The 17,717-nt window shown below is 38.1% G+C and overlaps 1 protein-coding gene across 1 annotated transcript in view; it reads right to left on the reverse strand.

The window, feature by feature from the left end:
- Positions 1–1,760: 1,760 nt before the first annotated feature.
- Positions 1,761–17,717, reverse strand: part of sntg2 (syntrophin, gamma 2) — a 41,915-nt gene continuing 25,958 nt past the window's right edge. The window contains exons 11-17 of the mRNA XM_083682810.1: positions 16,784–16,822; positions 16,125–16,241; positions 15,231–15,302; positions 14,474–14,683; positions 5,345–5,437; positions 4,014–4,124; positions 1,761–3,453 (exon numbers count right to left, since the gene is read on the reverse strand). Coding sequence (XP_083538936.1) covers positions 3,325–3,453; positions 4,014–4,124; positions 5,345–5,437; positions 14,474–14,683; positions 15,231–15,302; positions 16,125–16,241; positions 16,784–16,822 — 771 coding nt within the window. The 3' untranslated portion in view covers positions 1,761–3,324. The remainder of the gene's footprint in view (positions 3,454–4,013; positions 4,125–5,344; positions 5,438–14,473; positions 14,684–15,230; positions 15,303–16,124; positions 16,242–16,783; positions 16,823–17,717) is intronic.

Here is a 17,717-nt window from a genome sequence, read left to right on the forward strand (position 1 = left end):
TCATCTGTTAGAAGAGCATTATGCAAGACACATAGAGAAGAAAATTCATTTTGGATTTATTATGTTTATATATGGACACTAAAGAGGAAAAAAATGCTTTAGGGAATATGAATGTAAATTAATGTGCCTATGCTTTGAATTTCTATTGATCAAGCAAAGTCATAAATGTCAGTGCATGGTTGCATAAAAAATGGCAGGTCCAAAGTAAACTATTCAGACACATAAATACACAAGTCACAGATACCATTGCTACAATTAGCATAGCCTGTATAAAAACAGATCTTCATTTGTTCCTCCCCAGTCCAGTATTTTTCATTCCACACACCCCTTTGTTATGGAGGAAGAGGTGGTGATGATACGGCTGACCGAAATACAAACTAAAACACCCCCTGGGACCTTGAACTCCTGCAGCAAGCACAGCAATTGTTGGCATTTTTGGTCTGTTGCCTTTATCACACACTCTTCTGATGCTGTATAATGCTGCAGCCACAGTGATTGAATGAATGCTGACTGTAGGTCATGGAATATGTAAGAATAAAACACTTACACTGGCTCCATTTTACATGCACAAAAAGCAACAAAGTGCATGCCCATTAGGCCACAGTTTATATTACATAAGCTTTGTATCACATTAACTAACTACAGAATGATGGCATAACTCTCTATCTAACCTGTAGCAAGTTTGTAAGTAGCCTACAGTTTTGTTTTTTTATGTACCAATCTGATACAAGGCAATTACATCATAGTTAATCCCCTGTAGATTTGCTTGAATAATGCCAGTCAAATAATGAATAATTATTGAATAATGGTGCCAAACATCAATGGTGCTCTATGCAACAATTCCACCTGCAAATAGAACCAAACGCCAATGATGCTGCATATGTAGTAGTAAAGGAACACAATTCCATGAGTGTTGAATATAATTCTTTAACCGATTCAAGCTAGAAAGCTACTTGTTGCCGTATACAAACAGCAGCATCTCCCTGTATCACTATGGTTTGAAATATTAATCAAATGACACACCTTAAATGGTCCCAGCAATGATTGTTTTATGGATTATGATGTAAGAAATTAGTACTTAGTACTTTAACAAAACACAAGGATATTAAAATTATCCCCGAACTGTTAAACTTGCTTCTGTGAATAAAGCACCTTTAAACCAACGACCACTCTTCTAGAACACCCCTGGCCATAACATGTTTGTATACAAACCAGGGGATCAATCAGTCGTCTGGCGGGCACTCAGCAAAACCTAGTGGCCACTTAGTTGCCACGTAGTTGTAATTTCACTTGTAGTTCTGTCAAAAAAGACAATTCCCAATGTAATTCCAATGATGTCATATTGTTCCTGGCCAAATAAGGTAGATTCCAGCGTGACTTTCATTACTTTTAAATATACAAATTAGTGGCCATCGTAACATTTTTATAGCCTAGATCAGACATTATAAGCATGTCTCTTACTTCTATAAAGTGCTGACGTCATATCGTACCGCCTACGCCAGCCAAAGCAACCAGCCAGGGAAACCGCAGAGAATGTGTGATTGATACAAACCATTGATACAAACCAAGTATCAGGGAGGACACTCCATTTTAGAAAACACTTTCACAGGACCAAAACAGCATTCGTAAATTAAATATTTCTTTCAAGGGATCTCATTCCCTGATCGCTACCGATTAAACATAGTCATTACAACCATTAGGAAGCTTTTAGAAAACTTGAATGTTACAAACTGGACCTTTAAAGGTACATATTGCAACTTTGCGCCACCTGTGGCAGCAAGGCTAATTGCAGCTTCAAAATTCAACAGCTGCCTCCCAGGAAGAACACAATCTTTTCCCCAGGCTACTAAAGGGCAAGGCAGCTATTTTCATAAAACAAAATATATTTGAAATCTTCATATAGAAATCATGTATATTTATCTCACTAACAGTTGAAAAAGCCATCTAATTTAGCAGCAACGAGCCACCATTTCGGATGAGAAAGGACCGTTGTCCCGCCTCTTCGTCAATTTTGATTGGTTAATACGGACCAGATATAAACATGCGATTTTGCGGGCTGAGGACAAGATTTCAGGTGATGAGTTTTTATTAAGGACTTCCATTCTGTGATAGCTACATATATGGACATTTAGTGCTATTTCCATGTAAAATTGTTGCACATTGTAATTCTAATCTTATTCCAGGGTAACTGACCATATACTTAATAACATGGTATTGAGGGGTAACATGATGGTAACACTATGATAACAGGCAGTTTTTTTTCCAGCCCTGATTCTCTGTAATTTCATTGTAATTATAGTCTCATTTCAGGGTACCATACCACATACATCATTACATGGTATTGAGGGGTAACACTATGGTAATGGGCATCACTTCATTTTCCAGCCCAGATTCCCTGTAATTTCAGTGTCACTCTAGTCTTATTCCAGGGTAACACACCACATACTTTTATAAATATAGTATAGAGGGGAAACAACATGGTAACAGGAATATAACTGCAAAGATGTTCTACTCTACTGGATATTAATCCCCAATAAAATTTGTTAACTATGCAATGGAAAGGTGGAGGTAGCAAGATCCTGTTGACACAAATGATAATGTGCCTTTTAACACTTTATTTCTATATAATAACCCAATAATTAACCTTCATCATGACTGTCTTACAAATTCCTTACATCGGTGTGACCATGCAATTCAAGAAGTAATTGTAAAGAAATATGGATCTTATTGCGAGAAACGCAATATGCTTTTACCTTATTACCCCTTAATTCCATGCTGTAATAGAAAGTGCTACCCACTTCCCTGAAAATTGTCTACAGGTGTTGTTGCTATGTATGTTGCAAGAGAATGACCAGAACCGTGAATAGCTTTGATAGCAGTTTCTAGTTTTGTTATTGTCAGATTGAATAGAATTCATCAAATTACTGACAAGGGTTCAAGTAAAAAAAGAAAAACACAGAAGCAAACACATATTACTAACTAAATTTTGGGCCATAACAGTTCAGTCAAGTATATTCTTCCTTGCAAATAATCATGACATTTTTTTACCTGTATCTTCACATTAATTAAAAAATGCACACACAAAGAAATAACATTTCTGTGTGGTTGTATGTGTTTCTACATGGCCCTAATTGTAAAATCAATGTTCAAATGTAAGTATAAATATCATCTGCTTCCAAAGTCTGAAATCTTTTTTCATATTTTCCTTATTTAACAAGAGTTATACAAAAATAAGTGGAACAAGGTATACATATTAATTGACTTTGAATGTGCATAAAATAGTCAATTGGCTCATGTGACTAAAGTGTACATGATAACAAGTGTCTAACTGTTCATGTACTTTCCAGAGATGTTTTGACTGTTGACGAAGACAGGGTCCATAGAGGCCACTTTGGCAGCGATAAAAGAATGTATACAGTGAAGGACAGCAGTCAGATTGGCAAACTCTAGCTCCTGCAACGAAAAACAAAAATGTAACTTAAAAGGAGAACAGGCAAAAAACATTGTCAGCTATGTTGCTCATGACCTGAAGTATCATTGATAGCATCTATTTGTTTATTTCACGCACAGTGCTTTAAACCACACAACTAAAAAGGACAAAACTCTACCCAAAAAAGAAGAACTGAATAACCCTATTTCACTATTACTGTATGTTTGTTTTACTCTGTTTTTGTTGTTGTGATTGTAAAATCCATAAATGAATGTTTTATTGTTAACTCATTATTTTGTTTACCTCAGACTTTCTACTTGTTTAAAAATGGCTAAATCTTTGATGGATATTTACCCCCTCTCACAAACCAAAAAAACAGTGGATATTCTTCTTCAGAAAGAGCCGCTCATTATGATATATTGTGTGGCTATGCATGCAATCCAAAATACAATTTTATGTGACCAAAATGTTCACATTATGAAGCCTCTTTGTTACATTGCTAACCAGTAGATATTATCCTTCAGAGAGGCCATTAAACTAAATGAAATGGAACCTGAATTGATGATAGGCGATTTCACTTTACCTTCATTTCTATTTGTTTGTTTTCAGCATTCTTGAAAAGGAGTTTCACCCTTGTTTTCCCATCATCAGAAGAGCCTTTCAGCTGAGAGAATTTGTATCTCCATAGTTTTTTCTGCAAGGGATATTAAATTAATCATAACTTAGAAAGGCTTCAAAAGGGCCTTCCGAAACCCCTGTATAAAGCCTACATCATGTAGAAGCTTCACAAATCATTTATTTAACACATTCAAACAGATCCTGTTATAGCAGATCATATCCCAGTGTTATGAAATATGTAATAACAAACATCTGAAGGTGATGTCACATGGACCATCTGCTTGTTTACACACCTCCTTTCGGACTGCGGAACACCAAGGAAGATGCATACTGCACTCAGGTAACCTTATACACTGTGATCTCCCAACAATTTCACTATAATATTTGTGTTACGGTTCCCCCTCCTAACCAACCCTCTGGCACCACCTCGAGGCCGTGGTGGTCATCACTGGAGTGTCCTCCTCCCAGTCGACAGCGCACCTGGACCCGATCCCCAATCAACGCACCCGCAACCCATCCCCAATCAACGCCCTACTTAAACCCTGCCTGAGCTTCAGTCCAGTGCCAGAACGTACTGTGACCATACAGTAACTTTTGTGTATCTTCGCAACTATGCTTCAGCCCTCCAGTGATTCCTAGTGCTTCTTGTGTCTGTCTCCTCGTCATTGTCTTACCCCCTTGTCTCCTGTGTTTCTCCTGCAGTCCCGACCCCCTTGGATTCCGTCTCGACCCTCCCACGGACCTAGCCCCTTCGTCTCCTCGACCCTCTACCCCTGTCCCACGGACCTAGCCTCCTCCCAGTTCCCTCGGCTCCTTCCCCTCCCCTCACCTGATACTGGACATCCCCCTACCGACCCTGGACCGGCCCTCTACTACTCTCTGGATTACCCTTACTGTCCCCCTTCCCTTATCCCTTATTATTATTATTATTATTATTATTATTATTATTATTATTATTATTATTATTATTAATAAATACGCCTTTGGGCTAACCATTGTTCTCCACTCTCTGTGCCGTCATTGGTTCCACCCAAACGTCTCTGTGTAACAATTGGCCACCTTTATTATTATTTATGATAGCTCCAATGTTAGGGGCAAAGTATTTTTAAAAATCTGAAATCTGAAAGGTAGATATAAAATTTGCCATTTTAGTCTGGAGTGCCTCGCCAAACTGCCATGTGTCAACTTCCAACTGGTACACAGTTTTGCAAATCAAACGCAAACCTCAAAGCTGTGCAGAAAACGACTATCTGCAATTTATTGAATTTGGGCTTTAAGTTAAAATAACAAACTTACCTTTGAGGAGCTCTCTGAACAAGTGAAGCCAGATTCGAAGTCTATGGTAAAACATAGCACTTTTCCCTGGCTACTGCACATGTAGATGTTTGACTGTTGAGAGAGCAGAGTTCTATAAACAATATGTTCAGACAGATTTCAACATTTATATCAAGATTTCAACATCATGTATCAAGAAAGAAAGTAAATTATGTAAGCATCATACAAAGAAATTGCAATTACAGTAATATAGGAACATATTAAGGCTGCCACGTCATACGCTCATAGTTAAAGTAGAGAGCAATTTGTGTCGATCATGAAATAATCATTAAGCCTGCTCTCAGATCTGCTTTCTCGACTCAAATTCCATCCAGGGTTGATACATAAGACTGACACTGGATCAATCCTTATAATACACTATTATGCACAATTAAAAATGTACTGTAGGCCTAACAGCGCTGCTAATCACATAAACCCCATCCACAGTGTCTGAAATGATGGGTTTCAATGCTTTTTGGACACTTAAAAACATATTCACTCAGCTTCATAGTATGGTAATGTAATAGAAACCTTGATAATAGTAGTACAAGCATACGATAGCGGTACCCGTTTGAAAAACTAGATGATAAACCGAAATACAGTCCTATCCTTAATGGATAAACCAACCAAACTTGAAAATATTCTGATTTCACAGGACTCTCAAGATAAAACAAGTTCAACGTTAGAAATGTATATATTTGATGTTCCTTCTTGCAGAAACAGACTGGGAGGGCTATTTATTCTGCATCCACGCTTCTTCACATTTCCGGGGAAGCAGGTAAAATTACTGCACAGATTTTTCACGTTTGCAACATACATTTTATGAAGTGTCCATGAAGAGGTTTATCCAAGGACATCATCGCAGCGTTTTAAGCAGCACCCCCTCATGAAATTAAAATCCTACAACTGTAGGCTACTTTTCTATCCAGTCTCAATCCCACTGAAACCCCAAATCCTGACTCCTGTCTTGCATGAAAATCCCAAACTTCATTCTGTAATCAATAGGTTGCATTAATGTCAGATTGCGCTAAAACATTCCCCCCGCTTCTCTGTGCTGTGAGAGAATGGGTGATGACGGTATGAGAGTAGATAGGAGTTAGTCCCATTGCTTGGCCCTCTTTCAAATAAACTGATATTTAAACAATTTCCACTCTTTATCTCTGTAATTCATGAGCTGGTATAATAAACTTGATTTTGCCAATCTATCTGATAAGGCAAGCTGATAAGGCAAACCATTCTCTTTTCAAACATCCTTCACAGCTTGTCACCACCTTGTGGTGGCTTTCGGCAGCACTTCACAACTTGTGTCTGCTGCAGCAGCGGCAGCCCAGGTAGCCCACCACTGTAATGTCGGCCTGAACCTATTAACAACTGGCCCACTGTACACTGTCTCCCAGTAAAACAGTGAATAGATTTCAAAGTCTTGCTTTTAATTTATAAACCATTAAATGGTATTTTATTAATCAAACCCTACCAACCCACTCCATCAGATCCGAAGATGCTGGACTGCTTTTTGTCCCCCATATAAAAAAGAATACAGCTGGTGCCATAGCCTGCCTGTCCCATTTTAAGTCCAACAACTCGTAGCAACTCTCCCGTACTGTGTTAACAGTGTTTCATTCCATATTAAATTTACTGTTTTTATATTTTTTATATTGTTGTGATGCTGTCATGTCTTTGTAAAGTTTGTTGAGACACCTGTGTGAAATGCACTTTAAATAAAGTTGTATTTGATTTGATGTCATTCTCCTCTTTCCCCTGTTCTGTGCCGAGAGCGGCAGAAATGTGATAGATTCATTCCATCATTGCTAAAATGTGATGTCTCTTCCATTTTCGCCTGGTCAAAGAATAATAGGGCACTTTGCACTTGTTATCAAGTGATATTGGTGCCTCTATTTGTGCCCTGGTCAGGTGAACTTGTGGGTTGAAATAGAAAGCTTTTGGACTACTCTTTATAAAAAAAGAAGCAATTACTGCGATCAATAACTAATAACGACACCTACAATGACCGCAAAATGAATACGGATATTTGAAAACACAATTTGGTCCCATTGCTTGGTCTTCGTTAAGGTAACCTGATATTTATACCATTTCCACTCTTCATCTCTGTAATTCATGAGCTGCTACAATAAACTACATTTTTAAAATGTTCCATCTGATAAGGCAAGCTGACAAGACAAACAATCTCCAAACATTCCTCTCTCTCATTTTTATTTTAGAGATTATGTGGAGGGAACACCAATAATGTCAGCAATGTCAGTAAATAATAGAAGAATGGATCCTTTCACACATCCTTCACAGCTCTTGTCATCATCACCTTGTGGTGGCTTTTATGATGGCAGTATGAACCTTTTAAACACTGGCCTACTGTACAACCTACCTCTCAACAGTGCAGTAAAATACAAGGATAGGAATCAAATCAAATAGAGTAATAACTATACAATACAGAATATACAACTAACATTCAAACCATCAAACAATAAGTATAGTTTTGAAAGGGCCTTGAGTCTGTAACATTCCATTAACTAACACCAATAACACCAACAACTGAATGTGTGGCACAATGCTTTTCACAGTCTTGTTGAAAGCACTGATGTGTAAGGATTGCTGCAATCCTAGTGCAATGTAGGTCTTTGTGGCAATGTTTGGCTCTGTACAGCAATGCCAGTCTTCTATTTTCCAGGTCTACGGAACAGGGAAGCCAACTCAAACAGAATTTCAAGAAGTCAAAAGACATCAACACACCTGTGGCACCTTACACATTCAATTGTGAACTTCAGGTGTTGCTACTTTCAAACACACACACACACACACACACACACACACACACACACACACACACACACACCCACACACCCACACACATACAAAATCGGTAGCGGGATGCTGTTTTTAATTATAGAGTACAGTGAGCAGTGAATGCAGCAGGACTCGACAGTCCCTACTGAGTGTGCTGCCATTTAGAGACCCCAAACCTCCTGCAGAGGCGGCTGAAATTCAGCTGCCGGGAGAAGAGAACTGTGCAAGGCCTGATTTGTTACCTCATATGAGAATTTGCTGTGATATGTTAAGAGCTGACTACACATCGCTAATTAGAGGGTTTTCTCAACAGGGATTTGGAGAGTGCAACATGCTGTGGTTTCAGACCATCTCTTTGCCACACAGTCTGGGTGAGGTTAAATCAATGGTGGGCAAGTATGTGTGAGTGTAGGCTTTTGATCCAGCCAAGCAGTAACACCTTTTTCTATTCATCAAAGTCTTTAATTGGGGACCATTATTTGATTAGAATCAAATGTTCTCCTTGACTGGCAAAAGCTTGCATCCACACCGACCATCTGGGGGTAAGATTGGCCACCCCAAACTCAATGTTAAATCAAACACCACCTACTGTATATTTACATTACAGTGAAATATGACACAATATGAACCCTTGCTAAGGAGTATGACACTGCATCATTTCATAGGTCTATACAAGATAGACATGAGTAAAAATGTGCAGGGAGGACAAGTCCTGTTTCTTCTTTCCTCAGTAATGTTTATTTAATTTAAGCATCCAGTCAATTCCTGGCTCAGCCCAATTTCAACTCTGTTGAGTGTTCCTCTGAAACCACAGGAGGCTTGCCTAATTGGCTGGAGAACAGAGCTTCACCAGCTAATTGAAATCCTTCATCATGACCAGTGGTCTCCTAGAGGACAATGTCCCAAGGTGACATCATTAAAGGCAGATTTTACGGTTTGTTTTTTTTCCATTGACAGAGGGAAAAAATACTCAACTTTAATGAAGCCTTTTCAAGCTGCCCACACTGCAAAAACACCTCAGGACAATAATGGGCAGACTTACTTACAGACAATTCCAGACATTTGCTAAGTAGTTAGGAGTTTTCATAATGAATGCTCTTAGAGTTTTTCTGGTCAGGTCACATAGTCGGGAAGAATTCCATAGCAGCAGTAGTTGTAAGAGTAGCACTTGACCTAGATCTAGAAAGAGAGGTTCAAGTGCATTTGTTTGTTAAGAATCATTTAGATACACTAGATGATTGCACACAGAATATCAATGAGTAATATATTTTAGTACTTGCCAAATTGTACTGTAAACCTCAGTCTACCTATTATACAGTAGAAATAAAGCGTAACTAACACAAATTCCTAAACATATTGCACTGCCTCTCCTTTTCTATTTGTTTCCACTTACAGTATATTCCCTACTGTGTATTTTCAGTGAGACTGTGGCCAGGATTTAATTACTTGCAAAGAGTGACATATTGCAGACCAAATCAAGTGTCAACTCCCTCCACCCTGGACAAGCTGCTATACAAATCAAACACAACTCTGAAAGTGTAGTGTGGGAAGCATCTATTTGCTATGACAGTATTCCTGCCCATCTTTTAATACCATATAATTCAGCTTATTGTAAACCTGTGCCATACTTTAATGTTATATTTCTTCTTCTATAACACTGAAGAAGGCAAATGCAGAAATGCGTTCATTGACCGCTGCTGATGCATTAAATTACTAAAAGTAATTCTCGCGAGTGCAGGTTTTCTTTTCTTTATATTGGATGCACTAAAAATACATGGAATTATAAGTATGCTCTCAATGAATAAACATAAATATTAATGTGCTCAGCCAATGAAAACCAGCCAATGAAAATGTATTTAAATTCAGCTTTGGTTCAGACAATCAGCATTTTGCTTATTCCCTCCAGGGGAGACAGAAGATGGGCAAAGGCCCGAAAGCTAAAATATAAGCCTGCCAAACCAATCAGAGGTTATACAAAACTTTCAGGGTTTCATTGATTAAAGTTAATTGTGAAGCTGCTTATTTTAGAGATGTTTACCACTTTCGTACAATGTTCCCTCACTAAACCACGCAGTAGCAGAAGTATAATGTGTGGAAGTGTTTTTTTGTTGTGTCCTGTTTATGGTTACAAATAAAGAGGATGACTAACTCCCAAGGAAACATCATACATCAAGTAACACAGGATCCGTCCTCTCATTGTTAATAATGTTTTGGTTACAGTCATATGCCCTTGTGACAGTATAAGGTTATAGAAGCTTTAAATATGTCTTCCTGTCTGTAAACATTTTGCTGTGTGAAAGATAGACATGAGTGTACCACAAATATTACCCTAATTATCCATACATTGTGTAAATATTTTCTTGGATCTGTTCTATCAATCACTGTGTAACAAAAAAGAAAACATGGTGTGTAAATATTTCCTTAAAATACTTTGATCACATCACTTGTCAAATAGGCTAATAATGCCTGTGTAGTCGTAGTGTGAACTGCGAAAGTAATAGGACAGTGAAGAACGTTTTCTTCTTTTGGCTCTAATAATGGCTCGAACTAATATACGGTTAAATTAGAGATTCTCAGCTTTTATTTGATGGTATTGGTGTACATATTGGTTTCACCATTGAAAAATTACACCACTTTTTATGCATAGTCCTCCTATTTCAAGGTACCCAAAAGTAATGGGTCAGATTTATGAAATGTCCAAATTAAGCACTCATATTTAGTATTTGGTCAACAATTATTTGCATGCAATAACTGCCTGAAGTCTGCGACCCATTGACCCCACCAGACGGTGGGTATCTTCTCTGGTGATGCTCTGTTAGGCCTGTACTACAGCCATCTTCAGTTGTTGTTTGTTTTGAGGTCTTTTTGCCTAAAATCGTATCACCAGGAAATGAAATGCATGTTCAATTGGATTTAAATCTGAAGACTGACTTGGCCAGTCAAGACCTTTCCACTTTTTGGCCCTGAAAAACTCCCTAGTTGCTATGGCGGTATGTTTGGGGTCATTGTCTTACTGTATGATGAAGCACCATCCAATGAATTTGGAAGTATTTGCCTGCACTCGAGCAGACAAGACGTTTCTATACACTTCAGAATTAATTCTGATGCTGCAGTTACAATCATCAATAAAGACAAGTGAGCCAGTTCTAGTGGAAGCTATACATGCCCAAACCTAATACCCCCTGCACCATGTTTCACAGATGAGGTGGTATGCTGTAAATCGTTAGGTACTTTTTAGCAGACTGTAACAGCAACCATCTTTTTTGAGTATAACTAGTGGTTTGTACCTTGCAGTGAAGCGTCTGTAGCTTGGCTGGTGACATATTCTGCAGATGGTAGTCTCTAACACATTCACACCTACCTCCTGGAGAGTGTTTCTGATCAGTATTTCTTTTTTAAATTATTATTTACTATGAGCTATCCACTGTAGAAGTCTGCCTTGGCCTACCAGCCTGTTTATGATTGCTGAGCTCATCAGTGCTTTCTTTTCTTTATAATGATGTTCCAAACTGTTGATTTGAGCACGCCTAAGGTTTTGGCTATGTTTCAGATTGTTTTTTCCCCCCGATTTTTCAGCTTAATAATGGCCGCCTTCACTTTCATTGAAACCTCTTTGGTCCTAATGTTGACAGACACCAATAGCAAACTCCAAAGGCAAATGCAAAGCCTAGGATCAATACTAGACATTGACAGCTCTCTTATGCCTGCGCAAATTATGTGACGGAACACACCTGACTTACCAGAAACACCTGTCAAGCCAATTGTCCCATTACTTTTGGGTACCCTAAAGTAGGGGGACTATGCATAAAGTGTTGTAATTTCTGAATGATGAAACCAATATGTACACAAATACCATCATATAAAAGCTGATAATCTCTACTTTAATAAACTTAAACTTAAGTATTTTTGCTCATATGACTTGAGGAGTCGGTAGAGCCATAAATAGATATGTAAACTGTGAAATAACTAGAGAATTAATCAGAGTAATTTTTCCATAGATGGTCAAATGTTTCCCTCTCCATAATTTCAAAATTCGATCTATTTCCCAGTCACCGGATCTGAATCCAATAGAACACCTTTGGGATGTGGTAGAACAGGAGATTCACAGCTTGAAAGTGCACCTGAAAAATCTGCAGGATTTCTGCAGGATGTCATCATGGACCAGAATCTTAAAGGAATGTTTCCAACATCTTGTGGAATCAATGCCACAAAGAATTGAGGCTGTTTTGAGAGCAAAGGGAGGCCCCACCCAGTATTAGTATAGTGTTGCTAATAAAGTGCTCAGTGAATGTAAGTCAATATATGCATTTTCAATGGTAGCTCAGTTCAGGTTAATGCCAATCGTCCAATATGACTACAGAAAGCAGATATGTAAAGACTCCTTGCTCACAAAAAGTGCAGATACATCAAAGCCACAAAAGAAAGTTCAGTCTGTGTAAAATTAAGAGAGCCTGTCAATTCACTCATACTTTGTAATAGGCCGTGGCCCATTACATTCTCCAGTTCCTACATGTTGACATTTTCTTCTGGTACAGTTAAGAACTTGCCTAGGGAATGACTGTCCACAGAATTAACTGGGAAACTTTATTGAGCCCCGTGGAATCATGATCATGAACTCTCCATGACCACATGAACACTTGTATAACATAAGGGGATTAATATTTGGTTTCAAAGACTTGTCACACTGACGATTTATTTTCTCAACCACCAATGAACCTGAGTCTGCTCAACCCTGTGAGCTACTCTGGGATTTTCTTGTGTAATAACTGACATGGGATCGTAAGGAAAATTGATGCAGAAGCCAGTTGTGGACTTTTGAGGGTTCACACTTTGCCCTTGAAATGTATTTCAGCACTGCAGTGATTCAAATCTCATTTGACAGGTTCTTTCCTTTGTATTATGTATAAATGTCTCTAGTTCTCATAGCCCTCAGGCTTTACTGTGTTTTCAGCCTTTTACTTTGGCTGGCTGCATTTGAAGGGGCCATTTCATGTGATCCCTGACTTGACATCCAGCATACCTTTTTACCAGTGGCTCAAATGTATGATAACGAAAAAATTATGTTAAAAAAGTAAGCATGGCTGCTCTAGAAAAAATCTAAAGTTCAGGCTAGGCTATATAACATAAAGTTCCCATGACAGGGCTCTAATGGAGCCCTATGCCATACCAATCAATATTGTCCCTCTTCCAGGTTTTCACATTGGCGTTGGCGAGAGATTTAATAAAAAATGCATAGAGTATGTACTGGTGAACATACAGTGCCTTCGGAAAGTATTCAGACCCCTTCACTTTTTCCACATTTTGTTGTGTTACAGACTCAATTTAAAATGGATTAAATTAAAAGAATTTTCCATCAATCCACACACAATACAAATAGAAAACAGGTTTTTAGACATTTCAGTAAATCTATTAAAATGTAAATACAGAAATACCTCATGTACATAAGTATTCAGACCCTTTGCTACGACACTCTTAAAGTTGCAAGGATAATAGTTCATGTAATTTTGGAATTAATATCTTTGTTTTTATAGTGTCTCTGGTTTGCATAGGAATCAATTACACACTGTGGGGATCAGGTTGTCATTACAAACTGAGCAAATGGAGAGGAACAAAACTGCGTAGGAATGCGACCCTGAAAAAAGCACAGTCGATGGGATCATCTCAGTCACTTTACAAAATTGGTCTATAACCAAGTGGCCAAAAAGAATCCCTTAATGGATGAATTCAAGTAATACAGCAAAGAAAGTGGCTGGAAATGTGTTTATTTGATTTTACTACAAAACATTAAGTTTGGTGCAAATCCAGCACATGCAATGCAGTTTCTGCACCATCTCTCGTGTGAAGAATAGTGGTAGCTGCATCAAGTTAGGGTATGTTTGTCACCGGCAGGGACTGGGAAGTTTGTTAGGATCAAGAGAAAATTATGAAATTTGCTGAGTTGGTAGTGACATCCTAATCCACACAGTGTGTAATTGATTTCTATGCAAATCAGAGACCCTATAAAAACAAACACTTGTATGAATGTATGAATGTAGCATGATTTTTCAATGTAGGCTAACCTTAAGTGGTCGTTAATGTAGATACCCAAAAGAGGGCCAGTTGCATATTAAAGATGTACTCTATTCTGGTATTGGCAGCAATGACCCAATTTGTCATGATTCTTAGACAGTAGGCATTGGTTTTGCCTGGGGTAAATTAACTGCTAATAACAGACTTTTGTGCATTGTCCCTGTTAGCAAATGATCAATCAACCAACCAACCCAATCAATCAAGCAACAGTGACAAACATGCTCTGTTTGTTCGTCAACTTACCCCTACTCTCTGCACCTCCATGAAGACTGCTCTTTGGAAGGAATTTTCCCACACGGCAAGGTCATTGGCCAGCTCCGCTCTGAAAGTGTAACTCTGACCGTGGCCGACCAGAATACTGAAGCAGAAAGGCTCTCCGTCCTGCTGGTCGTAGTCCTGCTGGAGGCCTAGGTAGAGCCTGGCCTGAATCCAGCAGTCCTCTGCCATCCACAGCTGCAACAGAGACACCCATGAGCATGAAGTCTCATTCGTTTCATTTACAAGGACAGTGTTCTTCAATCCTGGTCCTGGGGGACCCACAGAGTGTACACATTTTTTATGATATTTGAGAGATATTTTAGAAAAATAAATCATTAAGAGGGAGTGTGTGCTTAAACAAGAGTAGAGGTTGTCTTAAATTACAAAATCACTGCATTGAAAGGTGAGGTGCAACACTCTTTATACATTTATTCTGAAATTCTAGTTACAAATGTGCCGTTTCAGTTAACATGACATTCATTAGGCCTGGACATGATTTCAACAGATATCGCATGCAGTTCAAGTGAGACAAAACTGTATGTGGATGTTTTGTAAAAACAACAGACTAGCCATCTTGATGGAATTTTTTGTAAAGTCAATAAATATAATAAGGAGACTATTTTGACTCAACAAACTTTGCCTAATCAGAGATGTTACAGACAGCTGTTGTACTTTTACACATTGACACACACAATTCAATGAGATGTGCATGTGATGGCTCTCTGGTTAACTTCAGACATACCTTGTGAACCTTGAAAAGAACCTCATAGAGGTTAAACATTGTTTCAGCTTGTCCCCAATCAGTCTCACTGACCTGTGTTGGCAAAACAAAAGATCAAACAAGTGTGTACTGTACATATTTTGAACAAGACTTATTCTTTCTTTTATTTTTGGATCAATTTCCGAATTCCAGCAATACTTTGTTGCCTGCCTCCAAAAATGATGTGTCTCCAGTTATGTTTACATACTGCAGTTTACAGTATATGGACTTCAATAGCATGTTATGTGGACTCTTCGTGACAAAAGGTTGCCTGGTTAAAGGTAATAAGAAGCTTTATCAAATGTACAGCATATGCACAAAAAAACACCATTATAATCAGTGGTGGATATAGATTTGATTCACTGGCAGGGATTCTCTCCCATTTCCACCACTGATTATAGTGGTCTACATACTGTACTGTTTACTGTTGAGAGTTTGAAACATGTATTTACTTGTTACTCCTCAATGCTGTAAGTTGCCCAAAATATTATGCCTAAAAAAATGCTGTTTCCAAGAAAATCTGAACATAGTGAAGAGTCAAAAAATCCACAGATTTTCAGAAGAATATGTCAATAAAGAGTACTACTTTCTTACCTCATCGCAATCCAAAAAAACATGACTTGTAGGGACATTTATTTTATACAAATTCCAAAAACAAGAATGAAGAGGACGATGTTTGTATATAAGGTGCCGACCACTCGCCAGCAAACAAGCAAGTTTATCACTTATTCAAAACAAATTTCACTTAAATATTTATATTACTTAACTACAAGCTACAGATATAGCATAGACATAAAGGGCTATTCACATGTGGAAATGCTGCATAGTGCACCCCGTTATCAGTCAGTGTATCAAGAGGAAATGGGAGGTTCATACAGGGGGAACTTTGAAGATGTAGAGAGAGGGGCCTCTCAATGCCAGGAACTTGAAGCTGTATGGCCGACCAGTATCATTTCCTTGAGGGTTTTCACACACCCAACCCATGTGAACAATCTGCCAAGACAAGATTCAAAAGATGAAAATCAATCTTGTATTCTTGAGTCATGCTTCCATGAACCTATTCAGAAAACTAGGCAGAGTTTCCACATTCCACAGTCTTTTGTATGCATCTTTTTACTGTGCAACAGTAAGTGTCTCATATAACACCAGCCAGTGAACAAGCAGGTGAAAATATCAGAAATCAACTCAAATCATATCAAATCAACTCAAAAGTGGTCACATACTGACTTTATTCATCAGTTTTAATGCAAAATGTTTGTGAAACAGTTTGGATAACGATGCACCTTATGTGGGATCTACCCAACGATAATCATAAACTTATGAAGGCTCTAGCAAAAGAGACACTGATAGGTAACACTGATTACCAATAATAACATGACACTAATAATATAACTTATTCTCATGATTATTAGGGGAAATAACAAAGTACAAGATTTGACTGTCGAAATGTATTTCAATGCACAATTAAACTGTGTTTGCAGCCAGGTGGAGCATGCCAGTTGAGCTATGCTCCTTGCAAATGAAGGCATTAATACCTGATCATCCGGAGAGCAGTATTTGTTGATCATTTTCATCTGTTAGAGGAGAAAACAGTGGATCCAGGATTTAAAAAATTTCATATTTTTAAATTCTCAGCTTCATCACCTAAACAAAACATCTAATCTTAATTCTGACTTCAGATACTATTACACAAATGAAAAGAAGATTCCCATGGAGGTTAGAATGACAAAGGTAAGTCAGTTATGATAAAGTGTTAACAAAAATTTTGAAAAAAAGTGTATCAGTATGGTGGTGTTTCTTTGGCCAATAGTATACCAACAGCTTATTATTGGCACAACTTTAGTTGCTTTAGTTATGTTAACAGTATGAGGCTCTTTCTACTATACAAAGATGCATATCAGGCCATGTACAAAACATAAAGTATCTTACAATATACATATATATATACATATATATATATAGATGCTTCTCAAAATTGTTTATGAGCAGATTTATAAAAGCAGATTATTGTATACAGTGTTTTGCCATGTGTGTCATAACGTTTTTGACACCCTTAGTTGACACAGCATGTTTTCAACCTTAAGGATTTATGAAAGATTATTGACGCCTTTACTAATTTACTTTTACTGCGGCATGGTCAAATCAAATAACCTCCTATTGCAAGTGACTGCAAGTCATCATATAGTCACTCTCATTTGACAAACACATTAGGACCCCAAGGATGTGTCAGAGAATCTATTTATAGGTTGTAGGTCACCACAATAAAAGTCAGAGTTCCGCTCTCCCGAAGCTCCCTCACAATCACATCCTGATTGGACATTTAGCAATCAGACTCCTTATCCATAATTAGGTGACGCACAAGTGAATTAATCACAATTTTAAAAAAGCAGCTGTGCGGTGGTAAAGTGCAGAGCACGTCTGTATCTTTAGCGGCAAACGCCTGTAGATCATCAGCGCGCTAATCAAAAT

The sequence above is a fragment of the Argentina silus genome (genome assembly GCF_951799395.1).
Source record: "Argentina silus genome assembly, chromosome: 13".
NCBI classification, from domain to species: domain Eukaryota; kingdom Metazoa; phylum Chordata; class Actinopteri; order Argentiniformes; family Argentinidae; genus Argentina; species Argentina silus.